Genomic DNA, 15796 nt, shown 5'->3' on the forward strand with positions numbered 1-15796 from the left:
GTGCTTGTGTAGGCCTATGTGTGTGATATTACGAAAAAAATATTTCCCAACTGTTAGAGCATGTGTTTACTCTTGATCAATCATTTACTGTGGACTGGAGAGTCTGTCTTATGACATGAGTGCACTTTCCCCAGGATGACAACTATCAGTCATCTAAACAAAGCTTAACATGAGCTCATTTTCATCAAGGAGCTCTTTTATTTCTAATATGGATAGACTGATATGTGCATTATTGGGCTCCTACATTCTGCTGCTGGTTTTAAACAAATTTCTCACTGTAGAGGCAACGGAGTACTCATGGAATATGGCTGAAACCAGGTAGATTCCTGTAGTTTTTACTAGAAATACTACTACTTTTATTTACTACTACTGGGTGATTCCAGCAGGAGCAGAAACTATTACTGGTATCTCAGATTGTTCTGGCAATTCTCACACTGAAACTTCATTGGGAGGTAGAATGACTGAAATACTTTTTACATTTGTATCACAAACCATTTTTGAGAAAATCATGATGATCATTTAGAGACAGAATACAGACAGCAGAGTTTACACAATGTTTACATACATTATGTACAACTAGGTAGAATGAGCATAGAGCTATAAGAGAATGGGTACTGTATACAGCTGATGTGCATTATCAGTATGAATACATTTAAATGCCATATAGTGCAGGTATTTGTGTACATTTCAGAGATGGCTTGATGCGGTGTGCAGCACAGAGTGCATGCATTTTACAGACACGCTTATACAGAGCAACTAGGGTAAAGAGCCTTGCTCATGGGCACATCGTTAGACTAGTCAGCGATTTGAACCAGCGACCTTTCGGTTACTGGCACAATGATCTTAACCACTAGGCATGCCTCCTGTCAGACCATATAATATGCTAACCGTACATGATACAGACAACATCTTGGTGTCATTATACTCCGAGTGTGCTCTAACATATGTCTAGATGTATAGATTCTGAAATATACATTTTCACATGAATCTATTCAACATTAAAACTATTTAAAATTAATATTTCAAAACGACCCTTTTTGACGAAGCTCTTCTTTAGACATATTGTTTGAAACAATACACTCTTCAAACCCATCACATTTCCAGAGTGGCTCTGGTACTTTTAATGATATGACCCATTTTATATATAGAAATTGACATTATACTGTAGGTCATTAACCAATCACAGCCCTCCTTCAGGATTGCATATTCAGCAAATCACCAGCAGAGGGCGTTCCCTTAGAAACCATTTACCATTTACAGTATTGCTGGTGTTCATAAAATTTATCAGAATTTCAGAATTAGCAGAGCCCACTTTGGAAATGTGATCTACTTGTACTTAAAATGAACAAAATCCAAAATGATAGTTTTGAGATATTTATATAAATATTTTTTTATGTAGAATAAATTTGTGTGAAAATGTGTATTTCAGAATCTAGACATACTCCATATGTCAGAGCACACTATCAGGGGTATAATGACACCCAGATGTTGTCTGTATCGTGTATGGTTCACAGATCATGTATAGGCATGTATAGGTCTAAAAAGAGCCAATAATGGCAACTTCCACCATGATAAAAAAAAAAAAATGTTTTGTGATGTAAATCGAAAAAGCATATCACACATACTTCCTCCCAATTACATTTCTATGTGAGAATTGCCAGAAACTCTAAGATAACAAAAATATTTTCTTATCCCGCTGTTGTGGAATCGCTCTACTTCAATGTAAAATGTCTGTGAAGCTTGAAACTGTAATGGTATTTGTATTGGACTGAAGAGCAGGGCAATCTGCTATGAGGAGGGTCAGGAGTGTAAACAAACCAGCTCCTATCAACTGTAAGATGAAAATGTGGTCGTCATGGACCCCTTGTGACTCCTGCACAGACAAGAAGGTAAAGGGTTGCTTCATGTTCAAGGCTTGGGACTAAATGATAAACTATAGTTTCTATGACACACAATGATCTGCTGTTCCACAAAAACAATTCTCATTTTTGTGTTCTTTATTTATATTGCCCAGTTTCGTTTCCGTTACATGGAGAAAGCGTCCCAGTTTGGTGGGAGACAATGTTTGGACAGTCAGTGGGAAGAGCTGGCATGCCCCACAGCACAGGCAGTGTGTTGGGAACCAGACATCTGTGGAGAAAGATTCACCTGCAATGCCACAGGTAAGTACACAATATACATCACCTCAAGCCAAGCGTACAATGTGTTGAGTCTTCTTTTGTCTCCAAATGTTTCGTGTGGTTTTCATGTGGGTTTGTGTGTGTGTGCATACGTGCTTGTAATGAGCGTGTGTGTGTGTGTGTGTGCGTGTGTGTGTGCGTGCGTGCGTGCGTGCGTCCATCTGTACTTAGGTCGTTGTGTGAGTCAGGCGCTTCGCTGTAACGGTGAGGTCGACTGTGACGACGAGTCTGATGAGAAAGACTGTGAGCAGGTGGACTACAGACAGGACAAGTGTTCCACACTGCTACCCATCCCTGGAGCTGGCCGCGGCACTCAGGGGTAAGCAGGGGTCAGAGGGCAGGGGTAATCAACAGTCATAATAAGTGGGAACATCAGTATGCATCTGACACACAAAATACATGTTGCTGTTTGTGCTGCACACACACACACACACACACACACACACACACGCACACACACACACACACACACACACACACACACACACACACACACACACACACACACACACACACACACACACACACACACACACACACACACCTCATTTGAAACAACAACAAAGTATTGCTCTTTATGTTCCTAGCTTTAACATACTGACAGGAGAATTTGTGGACCACGTTCTTGACCCACAATACTATGGAGGACAGTGTGAATATGTTTACAATGGAGAATGGAGAAAACTCATATATGATGCCTTCTGTGAGAATTTACATTATAACGAAGATGAGAAAAACTATCGTAAACCCTACAACTTCCATACATACCGCTTCATGGTACGGTACTGTACTGTATGCATCGTCATGTCACAAAATGTAAACTTTTTACAATCCTCAACTTATCAATGATATTTGAAAAAAGTAATATGTGTTTTGTGATTTTTGCGTTATTCTAGGCCCAGGCTACTTCTGAAGCCTCCTCAGAGTATTATGAAGATATGGCCACATTGCTGAAAGCCAGAAAGACGGAAAATTCTTTTAATCTAGGTGTTACTGTTGGGATTCAGTACGTGGAGTTTGGAGTATCAGGGAATGTGGAGACTGAGTTTCTAAAAAATCTAACAAAATACACCAATCAGGTAAGAGAATATGTCTTAAATAATACCAACCGAAAAACAGCCTCTTTATACCCAGGGAACACAACTGTAGTAGGTTCCTGGCTGCGTTTTATTCCAGGAAGCGATTGCCTACAACCTTGTTTTCTCAGATCCACGAAGGGTAGTGAACGAGAACAGATGGGACGTAACATCCATCCTGAAATGAAAACCCTGAGTCCTATATTTCTAATTTGAGCATGTATGAAGCTGAAAAGCTCTATACAAATACAGTTCTGTGTTCTCCTTTGTCCCTCAGGAACTTGGCTTCATCAGGATGCAGTCTAAAGTTCAGACGGCCCAGTTTAAGATGAGGAGCGAGGGGCTGATGCTTCATGAAGACATGTACCTGTCCCTTATGGAGCTTCCTGAGGAGAAGTATGACTTTGGCCTGTACTCCCGCTTCCTCAACACTTACGGAACGCACTACGTCACCCAGGGCATCATGGGAGGGATCCTGGAGTATGTGGCGGTCGTCAACAAAACCGCCATGGAAACATCTAGTATGGTGTCTTTTTTTATTTCTGTGATGCTGTCGTTGAATGAGTGAGCGATGTTTCAGATTGGGTCAGTGGTGGAAAAGGTGTGAAGGATTTTTAGACCTTTCTATATTTTGGAAGGAACCATATAATATTATCATGTGAGTTATTATAGTCAATGGTATATTTGAAGAGTCCATTTCTGTGTGAATTGAATGGTTATTCCAAAACTTGTTTTTGGTCTTGACTTTTAACAGAGATTAATGCGGGACAACTTAAAGGGTGTTTGGGTGGATCCATTGGCATAAGCAGTCCTCTAGGCAAGACGAAGCAGGTAGAAGTTGGAGGCAAACTTGAACTCAAAGGTTGCAAAAGCACTGGCTCTTATGAAAAAGGTGTGTGATCGTCCCAACCGACTTTATCTAGCAAAGGTCACCTTGGTTAACATTTCCTACTTTTTCTAACAACACCAGATTTCTCTTTTCAAATGTCTATTGTTGTTCAACTTTCTGACTTTCTGGTAGTAACATTCATTTAGAGCAATTGTGGGTAACAGGGATAGGGTCTATTCCATTTCAAATGAGTTCATTCAGTAAGTATACTGGAATTGCAGTTTACTTCCTGAGTTTACTGAATTAAGATGGACCTAGATGGGTAATTGATGATTTCCCTCTGTAACCCAGAGACGGATGGCAGCTCCAGTTTGATCAAGGACATTGTGACGCTGGTGAAGGGGGGCAGTACAGGAAGTAGTGGGGGTCTGCTGGCCATCAAGGACCCTGACACATACAGGAAGTGGGGCCTTTCTCTCAAGTACAACCCAACGCTCATCGAGTATGAGGTATAATAGCATTTACTTACAGATATACCTAAACACACTGTATATAGCCAATGATGTATATAAACCCTGGATTGCTGACGCGATGTATTGGCCATTGAGAGGCTTTGAAGCCACCGGTCAGCCATATTGGCACTCCCCAGTAGGAGCTGTCCTCCATAGGAATGAATGGAATTCTACAGCATTTCAATTAAATGTTTCAAGGACAAAATGACATGTTTTTTTTTTTTGTGGTTGTAGTGGGGATGTAACGGATGTGAAATGGCTAGCTAGTTAGCGGTGATGCGCGCTAATAGCCTTTCAATCGGTGACGTCACTTGCTCTGAGACCTTGAAGTAGTGGTTCCCCTTGCTCTGCAAGGGCCGTGGCTTTTGTGGAGCGATGGGTAACGATGCTTTGTGGGTGACTGTTGTTGATATGTGCAGAGGGTCCCTAGTTCGCGCCCGGGTCGGTGCGAGGGGACGGACTAAAGTTAAACCTTTACAGGGACAGTAACATTAGAACTTTCAAAAAATGTTACTTTAAGAAATGTGTGTGTATATACTGTATGTTTAGCTCACATAACATAATTTAAAAGTCTGTAATAAAATAAACATGACAAAAACAAATGTAGACATTCATAAATGCATTTCTATAGCTTCAGGAATATTTTTTACAATGGTGGGGGAGTGCCAGTCAACCAGTGTATTCAGCACACAGATGGTGCTGGACATTACATCTGTGCATGCTACTTGAAACATGGTACTTTTACATGTGTTTACTTTATTTACAGTGCATTCAAGCATAGTACATTCAATATGCACAAACACATCAAGTAACTCATCAAGCATGGTCTCCTCTTCCCTCCTCTCCCCCCCTCTCCCCAGACCCTGCCCATATATGAGCTGGTGCGTCTGAGCACAGTTGGGGACCACGTGGGGGCGCGGCCGGCCCACCTGAGGAGGGCGTGGGAGGAGTACCTGCTCCAGTTCAACTCCTGTCGCTGTGCCCCCTGCAGGCATGACGGCATCCCTGTCCTCTCCCAGACCTCCTGCTACTGCATCTGCAAGCAGGGCTTCAGAGGGGAAGCCTGCGAGGACACCCTCAGGAAAGGTGGGCGTGACAGTGCTATTAAATGCAGTTACTTATATCTGCCATCAGATGACAGCAAGTGCCACACCTTACTACAGTAACTATGCTCTTGAGTTAGTAGGTGTAGAGAATTAGATGAGTGGGTGACACAGAGCCTGGCATTCTGTCGTCTGATAGGTTCCACGACGGACGGGGCCTGGAGTTGCTGGGGGGCGTGGTCTTCCTGTCAGTCAGGAAGTAAGACCCGCCGACGGTCATGTGACAACCCCCAGCCAGATGGGGGCGCCACCTGCCTTGGCTCCTCCTCCCAGAACCAACGCTGTTGATGTCACCAGCCAGACGGGTCACAGCACGGCAGGGGGCACAGATTTCAAAACTACACCAGGACGTAGGAGTGAATACCAATGATGTTCATTATGTTACCAACTCTGTCTTTTTATCTGGCCAGAAAGATGAGGGTTAAAAGGTTTGTTCAGAAATAAAAACAGTTAAAGATATTCTCGATTATCAAATCATTTTGTTTGTCACATGTGCCGAATATGTTTTATCTCCTCAGTTTTATCTCCTCAGTTTTATCTCCTCAGTTATCTCACTGTCACTATAAAAAACATACTGTAACACAGGCACAACACTTCCTTTACTAGGCAAGTCAGTTATGAACAAATTCTTATTTACAATGATGGCTTAGGAACAGTGGGTTAACTGTATTGTTCAGAGGCAGAACAACATATTTATACCTTGTCAGCTCGGGGATTCGATCTAGCAACCTTTCGGTTACTAGCCCAACGCTCTAACCACTAGGCTACCTGCTGGTTACTGGCCCAACGCTCTAACCACTAGGCTACCTGCTGGTTACTGGCCCAACGCTCTAACCACTAGGCTACCTGCTGGTTACTGGCCCAACGCTCTAAGCTACCTGCTGGTTACTGGCCCAACGCTCTAACCACTAGGCTACCTGCTGGTTACTGGCCCAACGCTCTAACCACTAGGCTACCTGCTGGTTACTGGCCCAACACTATAACTACTGGGCTACCTGCCGCCCCTATTAGCTTTATCTCAATTAAGAGCCTGGGACAATATCAGAAACAGTCAATTCCAGTCCTCTGCAGGCCATGCCTCTGTTGCAGGGTTGTTACACTGGTGGCTCCTTGTCTTAGTCCTCTCCTTGCAGGGCGACCACGAACCCCAGCAGGCTCCAGCTATGGCTATATCTGTTAGGGTCAAAGGTTAAACGGTTAAACCTCCATAATAGTATGTAAATGGCAATACTGTGGAAATTAAATAGAGATGTTTAAGCTACAGGTGAAGGTAATTTTATTAAGAGGCTGAACTGGTCGTTGGGTGATCTCACATTCCAGCCCACTTTAGCCAGATGGACACACACTCACATCTAGAGCCTAATGAGAGAGATGAAGACATTGTTATCATTTTGATGATCATCATCCTCAGCATCATCATCATCGCCATCTCTCATAGGTTTATAAATCTAAAGTATAGTTGGATTGAGGAGGGAGGGAGTCTTTTAAGAAAAGCTCATCTGTTTTTGAAGCAGGCAGGAGGGACGATGTTTAGCATAGCGGCAGGAGCTGTCTCATCAGGTTCTTCTTCAGGGAGATAGCACGGGAGAAGTCTCTGGAGGTCACCAGCTCATATCGCAATCGCTTCTGTCACACAGACAACAACAACAACACTTTAACATCATCACAACCAGCTCAGGACTGGAGTCTGACAGACAGGTAGAGGACACCTATAGACAGACTAATATATATAGAGAGAAGGAGGTAAAGAGGGTGAGAGACAGGCAGAGGGAGACTTAGAGAGAGAGACAGACAGAGGGAGACTTAGAGAGAGAGACAGACAGACAGAGGGAGACAGAGAGAGGGACGGACGGATATAGAGAGAGACAGACGGACGGATTTAGAGAGAGACAGACAGAGAGAGGAAGACAGAGAGAGGGAGACAGAGAGAGAGAGAGAGACAGATGGAGGCAGGGAGGCAGAGAGAGAGAGAGACAGATGGAGGGAGGGAGACAGAGAGAGACGGAGGGAGGGAGACAGAGAGGGAGAGACGGAAGGAGAGAGACAGAGAGAGATAGAGAGAGACAGACAGAAACAGGGAGGCAGAGAGAGAGAGAGACAGATGGAGGAAGGGAGACAGAGAGAGAGAGACAGACAGACAGAGGGAGATAGAGAGCGAGATAAATAGAGAAAGGGTCCCAGGTTTCTGAAGAGAAAAGGAGATGTAGAAAGAGAGACAGTATTCTCACCGCTCTGCGGATAAAGTCAGGGTTGTAATGCACAGCTTCTCCCCACAGTCTCATCAGTTGTGTCGTGGGCAGCTTCTTGGCAGCCAGTGAGGTGATGGACTCACTGTCACCCCCTCTAACCACAGAGACAAAGTCCTCCACCATGCTGCCTTTCACTGTGTCCTCTAGAGGAGGGGGAGAGGAGGGAGGGGAGAGAGAGGATGGATGGAGGGGGAGAGGCGTGGTAGGGAAGTGGGAGAGGGGAGGGAGGGAGGGAGGGAGAGGAGAGGGAGCAGGAGAGGAAGGGAGGGGGTGGGGGGAGAGGGTGAGGGGGAGGGGAGAGGGAGAGGAGAGTGGGGGGAGGGAGAGGGAGTGGGGGTAGGCAGGGGGGGGAGAGGTGGGGGGATGGGGAAGGAAGAGAGAGAATAAAATATAATTGAAAACAGTTTGAGTGCTATAGTATAACCAATCTTTATGCAAGTGTCCCAGTTACTGTTACGCCTTTTCTCAGTGATAAATTCTCACAGAAGGCTGCATTACCCAATCAATACACAGAATGTGAAGTACATCACACGTTCGTTATCATTGGTTAGCTACTCCCGTTGTCTTTATCCATGCAAAGTGGATTACAAACAGCAACCTGCACCACCTAGACTCTCCACCTAGACTCTCCACTAACAGGTTTATCAACATCCTCCTACCCAACCTCCTCTTCCTCATCATCATCACCACCACTACCATCATCATCATCATCATACTCATGAGCAGCAGGTAGCCTAGTGGTTAGAACTTTGGGCCAGTAACCGGAAGGTTGCTGGATCGAGTCCTCGAGCTGACAAGGTAAAATTCTGTTGTTCTGCCCTGAACAAGGCAGTTAACCCACTGGGTGCTAAAGATGTGTATTTTGATTAAGGCAGCCCCCTGCACCTCTCTGATTCAGAGGGGTTGGGTTAAAAGCAGAAGACACATTTCAGTTGAATCCATTCAGTTGTACAACTGACCTTTTGTCATCAGCACCATCATCATCCATCTGTTCCTCCTCCTGATAACACACACCATGTTTTATTCTCTGTCGACCGTGTCATTGATTTCAACAGTCCACAGTTTAAATCCAGAATAATGTTCCCCCTCGTTGTACCCAGATAAGGCTTCAGTCGAAAACCTTACGATCAAGAGTAAGTGTACTGCAAATTAACCTCACACTAAATCATACATTGTATGTCAACTGTATAGAGTCTTGATGCTTGTAGAGGACTGCCATTGCCCTTGTATCTATATCTTCCACACACATAGACTTAATGAAGGTCTTACCAGAGTAGGAGCCAGCACAGTGCAGCACAGAGGGGCAGTAGCATGGGCTGACTGTAGGCTTCAACATGGATCCAGAGAACAAGGTAGTGGTGGTGGATCAGGACTGACACCAACCGGACGACACAACAGTGTGTTCAATCTTTTTGTGTGTGTGTATGTGTGTGTGCGTGTGCGCGTGTGTGTGTGAATGTTCAGTAGGTCTGTCTGTAAACACACTGATGAATATTATCGGGGACATAGACTCATCTTTATGCTCTGACCCTGGGTCAGTCGTTTGGTTTGGTGGTCTGGGACAACATCAAATAAACACTCCAACAAACATGACTTCTGTACTTTGTGTTTCCCAATGTCTAGCTTCCCATAGCAGAGCTTCCCTGAACAGTTAGTCAACACACACTGTGTGTTTAGTTGTCTTTTAGGACCTTCAGGTTTGGTGCCAATTCCATTTCAGTCAATTCGGGGAGTAAACTGAAATTCCAATCCCAAATGTTCCTTAATGGTTTTGTCACAATGAACACAACCCTGTTTTGTCACAATGAACACAACCCTGTTTTGTCACAATGAACACAACCCTGTTTTGTCACAATGAACACAACCCTGTTTTGTCACAATGAACACAACCCTGGTTTGTCACAATGAACACAACCCTGGTTTGTCCCAATGAACACAACCCTGGTTTGTCACAATGAACACAACCCTGGTTTGTCACAATGAACACACCCTGGTTTGTCACAATGAACACAACCCTGGTTTGTCACAATGAACACAACCCTGTTTTGTCACAATGAACACAACCCTGTTTTGTCACAATGAACACAACCCTGGTTTGTCACAATGAACACAACCCTGTTTTGTCACAATGAACACAACCCTGTTTTGTCACAATGAACACAACCCTGGTTTGTCACAATGAACACACCCTGGTTTGTCACAATGAACACAACCCTGGTTTGTCACAATGAACACAACCCTGGTTTGTCACAATGAACACAACCCTGGTTTGTCACATTGAACACAACCCTGGTTTTGCCCTAATGAACACAACCCTGGTAATACTGTAACAGGAACACAGCACCCTCTGTTGGATCCATTGTGTTGGAACAAAATACAAATGTCCTGTCTGGAATCCAAACTGAAGAATGCTATGTTTGTAATCATGTGGGTAACCAAAAGTACAGCTATCATGCTTGAAAAAAGTGTTCAAAAAGTATATTAATAGATTGCTTTTTATAAATAATATTTTGTTGTTGCATTTAACTGCGTAAAATGCTGTTATCGATGTTTCCTTAGTATGTGACATCAGAGGTCAGCATATGGGAGAAGTGGGACCTCAGGATGACAGACATGTTTCCCAGTAGTAATTACCAGTTGGAGGGCCGTTGAAGTGGATTTCTCCCAGTCGTATGTGGTAAATACCACCTTCCCAATTGGTTACAAACACAACATAATTATCTATTAGTGATTAATGAAACAGAAGCACGATGACGTTTATTGTCATTAATCCTGACCCATCTAGCGATTTCTGCTAAATGGGTCAGCTGCAAAGTCAAAATTGGCTATTGTTAAAATGAATGAAAACACAAATTCACTTTTTGGTCTACATTTAAAGTTAGGGTTAGGCATTAGGGTTAGCAGTGTGGTTAAGGTTAGGGTTAAGGTTTAAAATCTGATTTTATGACTTTGTGGCTGTGCCAGCTAGTGACCACTCTGAAGAGCTGCCTCCAGTACATGAGTCATCCCAATAAATGCCAACCTATGAAGCAGAATGGTTTGACCTTCCAGATCTGTTTACAATTGATTTGATATCCAGAAACAATAGGTCCCTGACTACCTCCAAAGGTGGCCAGGAAGATCTGATCACAATCAGATCACAATGTGTCTTTTAATCATCTACTCCAGTCTAAAAATGTGGGCACAGTCAGAATGTGTACAAGTGCAGGACAAGGGCGCATGTTATAACCAGGAATAAATGAGGCTAGACACGCATTGTGTCTGGATATCAATCAAGTGTAAACAGATCTGGACGGTAAACCATTTAAATTATCATTATACCGTCCTCTAAAATCATTGACAGATAGGTCTTTGACTTATGGCATCAGTAACTGTCTTCAAATAAATAAATAAATGCATATTGTATATGTGAAAGAATATCTGTCAAATAATCTGCATACATATTGATCAGATCACAAAACGTACATGTTAGTGCAGGGTGTAAATAAGCAAGGCTTGAGTGATATTCAGTTAGAGTGCTAAAAAATGTTTGACTGGCAGCATAATCAAATATTCAGGAGCAAAGTGGGAATCACATGATATTTTATTTGTGACTGAACAGTGGGGATTAGTAGTACAGTGAATCGGAAGAAATATACGTACAAAAGTCCTCTTCTCTTTTCATGACTGTTGGAATTCCTAAATAAAATTTACAAAATATCATTGGACCATTTAGTTTAGCATTTGCTTATACGAGCAGGGTTACAGATATTATCATCATAGTCTAGAAGTAAAAGCAATAATATCTCTATTCTTTCATAATCTTTTAAAGTTTTGCCATTTGTAACTCCGTGAAGCAGACAGGCCTACAATATGCCCCAAACCTTTAGTTGCATGAATCAACCATGTTTCTGAAATACAATGACATGACGATATAACAGTGGCTGGACAACGCAACACAACCGAAAATAATAAGGCATAGTAATGCACTCTGGAGTCTACTGCTGGCTGGGCCGTCACAACTAGCTTATTGGTTTGTTTCCTAGAAACCACCCATGTGTAGCAGACCCGGGTTCAAATACTATTTCAAATAACTTCAAATACTTTAGCGGTGTGTGATTGAGCTTGCCCGTTGCTATGGAACCAATAGAAAAGTCCCTAAAGTGCAAACCCCGCCAACATGGCACTCGAGGCAGGCTAAAGCAAATGCTCAAAAGTATTTGGAAGGTTTAAATAGTATTTTTACCCAGGTCTGGTAGCAGTTGAGTAGTTCAACATAGAGATTGAAAGCACACATTGAAGGATGGGTAGTACACCTGTTCAGTAGTCTAAAACAGTTCAAAGCAAGGTTATGCACCCCAGGTAAAAGTGACAGGGACTTTATTGGCCTGTGGATCTTTTATTTTATTTTGTGTGTGAGGACCTTTTCAAAAGAGTGAGTAACGTCATACGTGAATCTTTGATTCAATGGCTGTGTAACACAGATTCACAGTTCATATGTCACAGACTGACTGACCAAACCCAACACAGAAACAGAAAGTAAAAAAGTCAAATTAATTGGCAAGAAAGCAAAGCAAACATCCAGACAATACAGACAGAGGGGCTGGTATGACATTGCTTTAAAGTTGAGAGAGCCATAGGTAGGTTGCATCAGCGAGGCAGACGACAGACCTATCTTTTGGCACAGAGTTTCCGGTGTAAGGGGTCTTGAGGAAATCTTATTTACAAAATACAAGTTTGGCAAACAGGAATTCTTTCGACTGATGCTTCAAAGCTGTTTTCGTTATCCATAAAATGCTCAGAAGCGTCAACTCAGAAGTCGCAGCTTAGAAAATAAAAATTATATTTTTATCTTTTAGCATTGAAAAGGAAGCTATGAAGCTATGGAGAACAGTTGTCTCGCAGTCTCTGCTGTGTTTCATTGGATCCACAATACATAGTCTGTTCATGTCAATGGAACAAGTCAGCTGTTTGAAAACCTTTTGCAAATCCATCTGTTCTACACAGTGAGTACTCTGAGGCGGGTGGCAGTTCTCCAAACGAAGGGTATAACCCCATAGGACACCATTCCTCCTCAAAAACACCCCAAAAATGATTTCATCCTTAGAAACCATTAGAATCCTCATACTGACCATGCAGTTTGATTGGTCCTCCCAGGTCACATGATATATAAGGTGTCTCTGCCCACTGACCTGTGGCAGGAAGTTGTCGTGGTAACGACCCACTGCTATAGTTTGGTCAAAGATCATAGGTCACTTCATTGGAGAAATGGCTTCCGATTGTCTGGGGGGGAAAGACAGCTTGTGAGGAGAGTGTTGTGCTGTCCACCTATGATATTGCTGCTTTACGCTGCCAATATCAGCATTCTCCAGAACAGAGATCCGTGTACTCAAGTTATTAGGAGGAACATAGGAGTCCAGAGTCTCCTCTCCTCCGTCTCTCAGTCCACTGTCCTCCTCTCCTCTCATCTTCTTCTATCCTCCTGACGGTCACAGAGATTCCTTCTAATGGAAAGGGAGGGACCAGCATTAAAACACATACAAGCAAGGCACACACACTCACACTCACTCACACGCACACACACACACACACACACACACACACACACACACACACACACACACACACACACACACACACACACACACACACACACACACACACACACACACACACACACACACACACACACACACACACACACACACACACACACACACACACACACACACACACACACACACACTTTCAGATACACTCATGTATGGAATATGTGCAGTTATGAGCCTATAGACAGCAGGGGGCAGTATTGTTCCTTAGGTTCTCATACAGAATCAATGCAGAAATGTTCCATTTTACAACGTATTACAGAGCCATAATAAAGTAAATCTTAAACAAAATAATTGTCTGAAAACCATTCAGTTGCAAAGACACAGAGAGAGACTCAAAGACAAAGAGGAGATCTGTGTCTCTGGAAAAACCCCAGACAGACACAGAGAACGAGAACTGAGCGGTAAAGGGTTGTTAGACCAATCAAAAAAACAGAGATGTTTTAAGCAGCCTTAGGGGGATACAAAAAGGTTGGACAATAGAACAGAAGAGGGGTGGAGAGAGCGGGAGAGGGGTGGGATGAGGAGAGGAGAGAAGTGGGTGGTTGAAGAGAGGGAGAGTATAGGAAAGGAGAGGAGAGTGGAGGAGAATAGAGGAGAGGAGACCCACCCAGAGCCCGGTGTTCTCTAACTGTCTTCCTGTGGACAGATCTGGGCCTGGGGAGAATCAGGTGGAGCATCACCGGATGGACAGGGAGACAGAGCCCTGGTGAATAAGCCCTACACACACACACACATACATTATATATATATATATATATATATATATATATATATATATATATATATATATAGAGAGAGAGAGAGAGAGAGAGAGAGAGAGAGAGAGAGAGAGAGAGAGAGAGAGAGAGAGAGAGAGAGAGAGAGAGAGAGAGAGAGAGAGAGAGAGAGAGAGAGAGAGAGAGAGGATGGTCAGTACCAAACGAGTATAATTCACAGATACAAGTTAATTCAATAACTTCAACCATTAAGACAACTATCCACCAACTATTTGATAGATCATTATATCATCATGACCAGCTTATTCGAGACTCACCGAGTCATCCTCCCTGGTGCTGGGGGGGGTGGCCTGTGTTTGGATGGGAGAGTGGTCTGTGGGGGGGTCACTGGTCTGGGACGAGGCGGAGTCTGAGGACGGTCCAGGTTGGGAGGCTGGGGTGGACGCTGCAGAGAGAGGGTGGGAGGTATAGGGGTTTTGGTTGTTGGGTGTACCTTTTTCACATAAAGCATTGAACGTTATCAAATAGGGTAGGGCTAGGGTTAGGTTAAGGTTTGGGTTGGTTAACTTACTTGTGCTGTAACTATCTATCTAGTCTAGTATGAATATAGCATTGACTGGCAGTAGGGAGAGCTTACCTGAGTCAGTGGAGGGTGAGGTGGACGTGCCAGGACTCAAGGTCATCCGAGAGAGGTCAAGGTCACTACAGCTGCCTTCCTCTTCCTGGGTCAAGGCCAATGGTGACATCACAGCCGGTGACCCCAGGCACAGCTGGCTACAGACCAGGGTGTCAGGAGGCACGTTCACTGGACCAGGGATGGGCGTCTCACACCTCGCCATCATGACAAAGCTAACGGGCGTCTCACACCTGCCCACAGCACCCAGACCCATTGAAGTGGGACTCATCGGCCCAGGTGTTCCACACCTGCTGCCCAACATGACAAGGCCCAGTGAAGAGGGGCCTTCTCCCACGTCAGAATCCCCACTGAGACAGTGCTGCTGCTGGAGCTGCTGGAGCAGGGCGGGGTCCATCGCCTGGTGCTGGGGGCTGGTGATGGCCGAGGAGGGGGTGGAGGAGAGGTCGCCGTGTAGGCCCTGGGGGCCAGGGCACACGGTGGTGATGGGCACCATCATGGGGAGGTGGTGACCCCCCACGCCCACGGCCTGGGCGGGCATGTAGGCAGCCATGGCAGCCCACTGCTGCTGGGTGGCAGGGAAGATGTTGGCCTGGCTCCAGATGACGGGCTGGCCTCCCGGGAGGACCTGGGTCACCTGGAGGGGCCCCTGCACCCCAAAGGCCAGGGTCTGGGCCTGGCCAGAGAAGGATCCCTGCTGGGCCCACTGGGCTGCCTGGACTGGCCCCATGGTCATGTACCCTGAGGGGACAGAGGTGGGGCTGAAGGGGCCGGTGAACAACTCTGGGGGGTGTTGGTGTTGGTGCTGGTGGTGGCTCCTGCTGGGGTCCAAAGTGTTGGCCGGGGACGGGGGCATCTGAAGGCAAATCATCCACACACAAGTCTAAACCAGGCACCTACTGTATT

The 15796-nt window shown here is 44.6% G+C and overlaps 3 protein-coding genes across 4 annotated transcripts in view; 1 reads left to right on the forward strand and 2 right to left on the reverse strand.

Moving 5' to 3' along the window:
- The first annotated feature begins 127 nt into the window (after nucleotides 1–127).
- On the forward strand, nucleotides 128–5988 carry c8a (complement component 8, alpha polypeptide). Its single transcript, XM_055866314.1, has 11 exons — nucleotides 128–318; nucleotides 1775–1889; nucleotides 2015–2162; nucleotides 2352–2499; nucleotides 2768–2957; nucleotides 3077–3259; nucleotides 3534–3777; nucleotides 4011–4148; nucleotides 4437–4594; nucleotides 5458–5683; nucleotides 5840–5988. The coding sequence occupies exons 1-11, from the start codon at nucleotides 170–172 to the stop codon at nucleotides 5986–5988; spliced, it is 1848 nt and encodes a 615-aa protein (XP_055722289.1). The 5' UTR covers nucleotides 128–169.
- On the reverse strand, nucleotides 5482–10236 carry LOC129813784 (complement component C8 beta chain-like). The gene is made up of 4 exons (XM_055866316.1): nucleotides 9219–10236; nucleotides 8909–8949; nucleotides 7929–8092; nucleotides 5482–7326 (listed from the first exon to the last, which is right to left on the reverse strand). The coding sequence occupies exons 1-4, from the start codon at nucleotides 9260–9262 to the stop codon at nucleotides 7231–7233; spliced, it is 345 nt and encodes a 114-aa protein (XP_055722291.1). The 5' UTR covers nucleotides 9263–10236; the 3' UTR covers nucleotides 5482–7230.
- Nucleotides 10237–11514: 1278 nt separating this feature from the next.
- The window catches only part of LOC129813782 (disabled homolog 1-like), a 74086-nt gene continuing 69804 nt past the window's right edge, over nucleotides 11515–15796 (reverse strand). For both annotated transcript variants that reach the window (XM_055866313.1, XM_055866312.1), the window contains 4 exons: nucleotides 14894–15746; nucleotides 14574–14701; nucleotides 14148–14257; nucleotides 11515–13432 (listed from right to left, as the gene is read on the reverse strand). In XM_055866313.1, the coding sequence (XP_055722288.1) occupies nucleotides 14165–14257; nucleotides 14574–14701; nucleotides 14894–15746 (1074 nt within the window). In that variant the 3' untranslated portion in view covers nucleotides 11515–13432; nucleotides 14148–14164. The remainder of the gene's footprint in view (nucleotides 13433–14147; nucleotides 14258–14573; nucleotides 14702–14893; nucleotides 15747–15796) is intronic.

The sequence above is a fragment of the Salvelinus fontinalis genome, chromosome 17 (assembly GCF_029448725.1).
Source record: "Salvelinus fontinalis isolate EN_2023a chromosome 17, ASM2944872v1, whole genome shotgun sequence".
NCBI lineage: Eukaryota > Metazoa > Chordata > Actinopteri > Salmoniformes > Salmonidae > Salvelinus > Salvelinus fontinalis.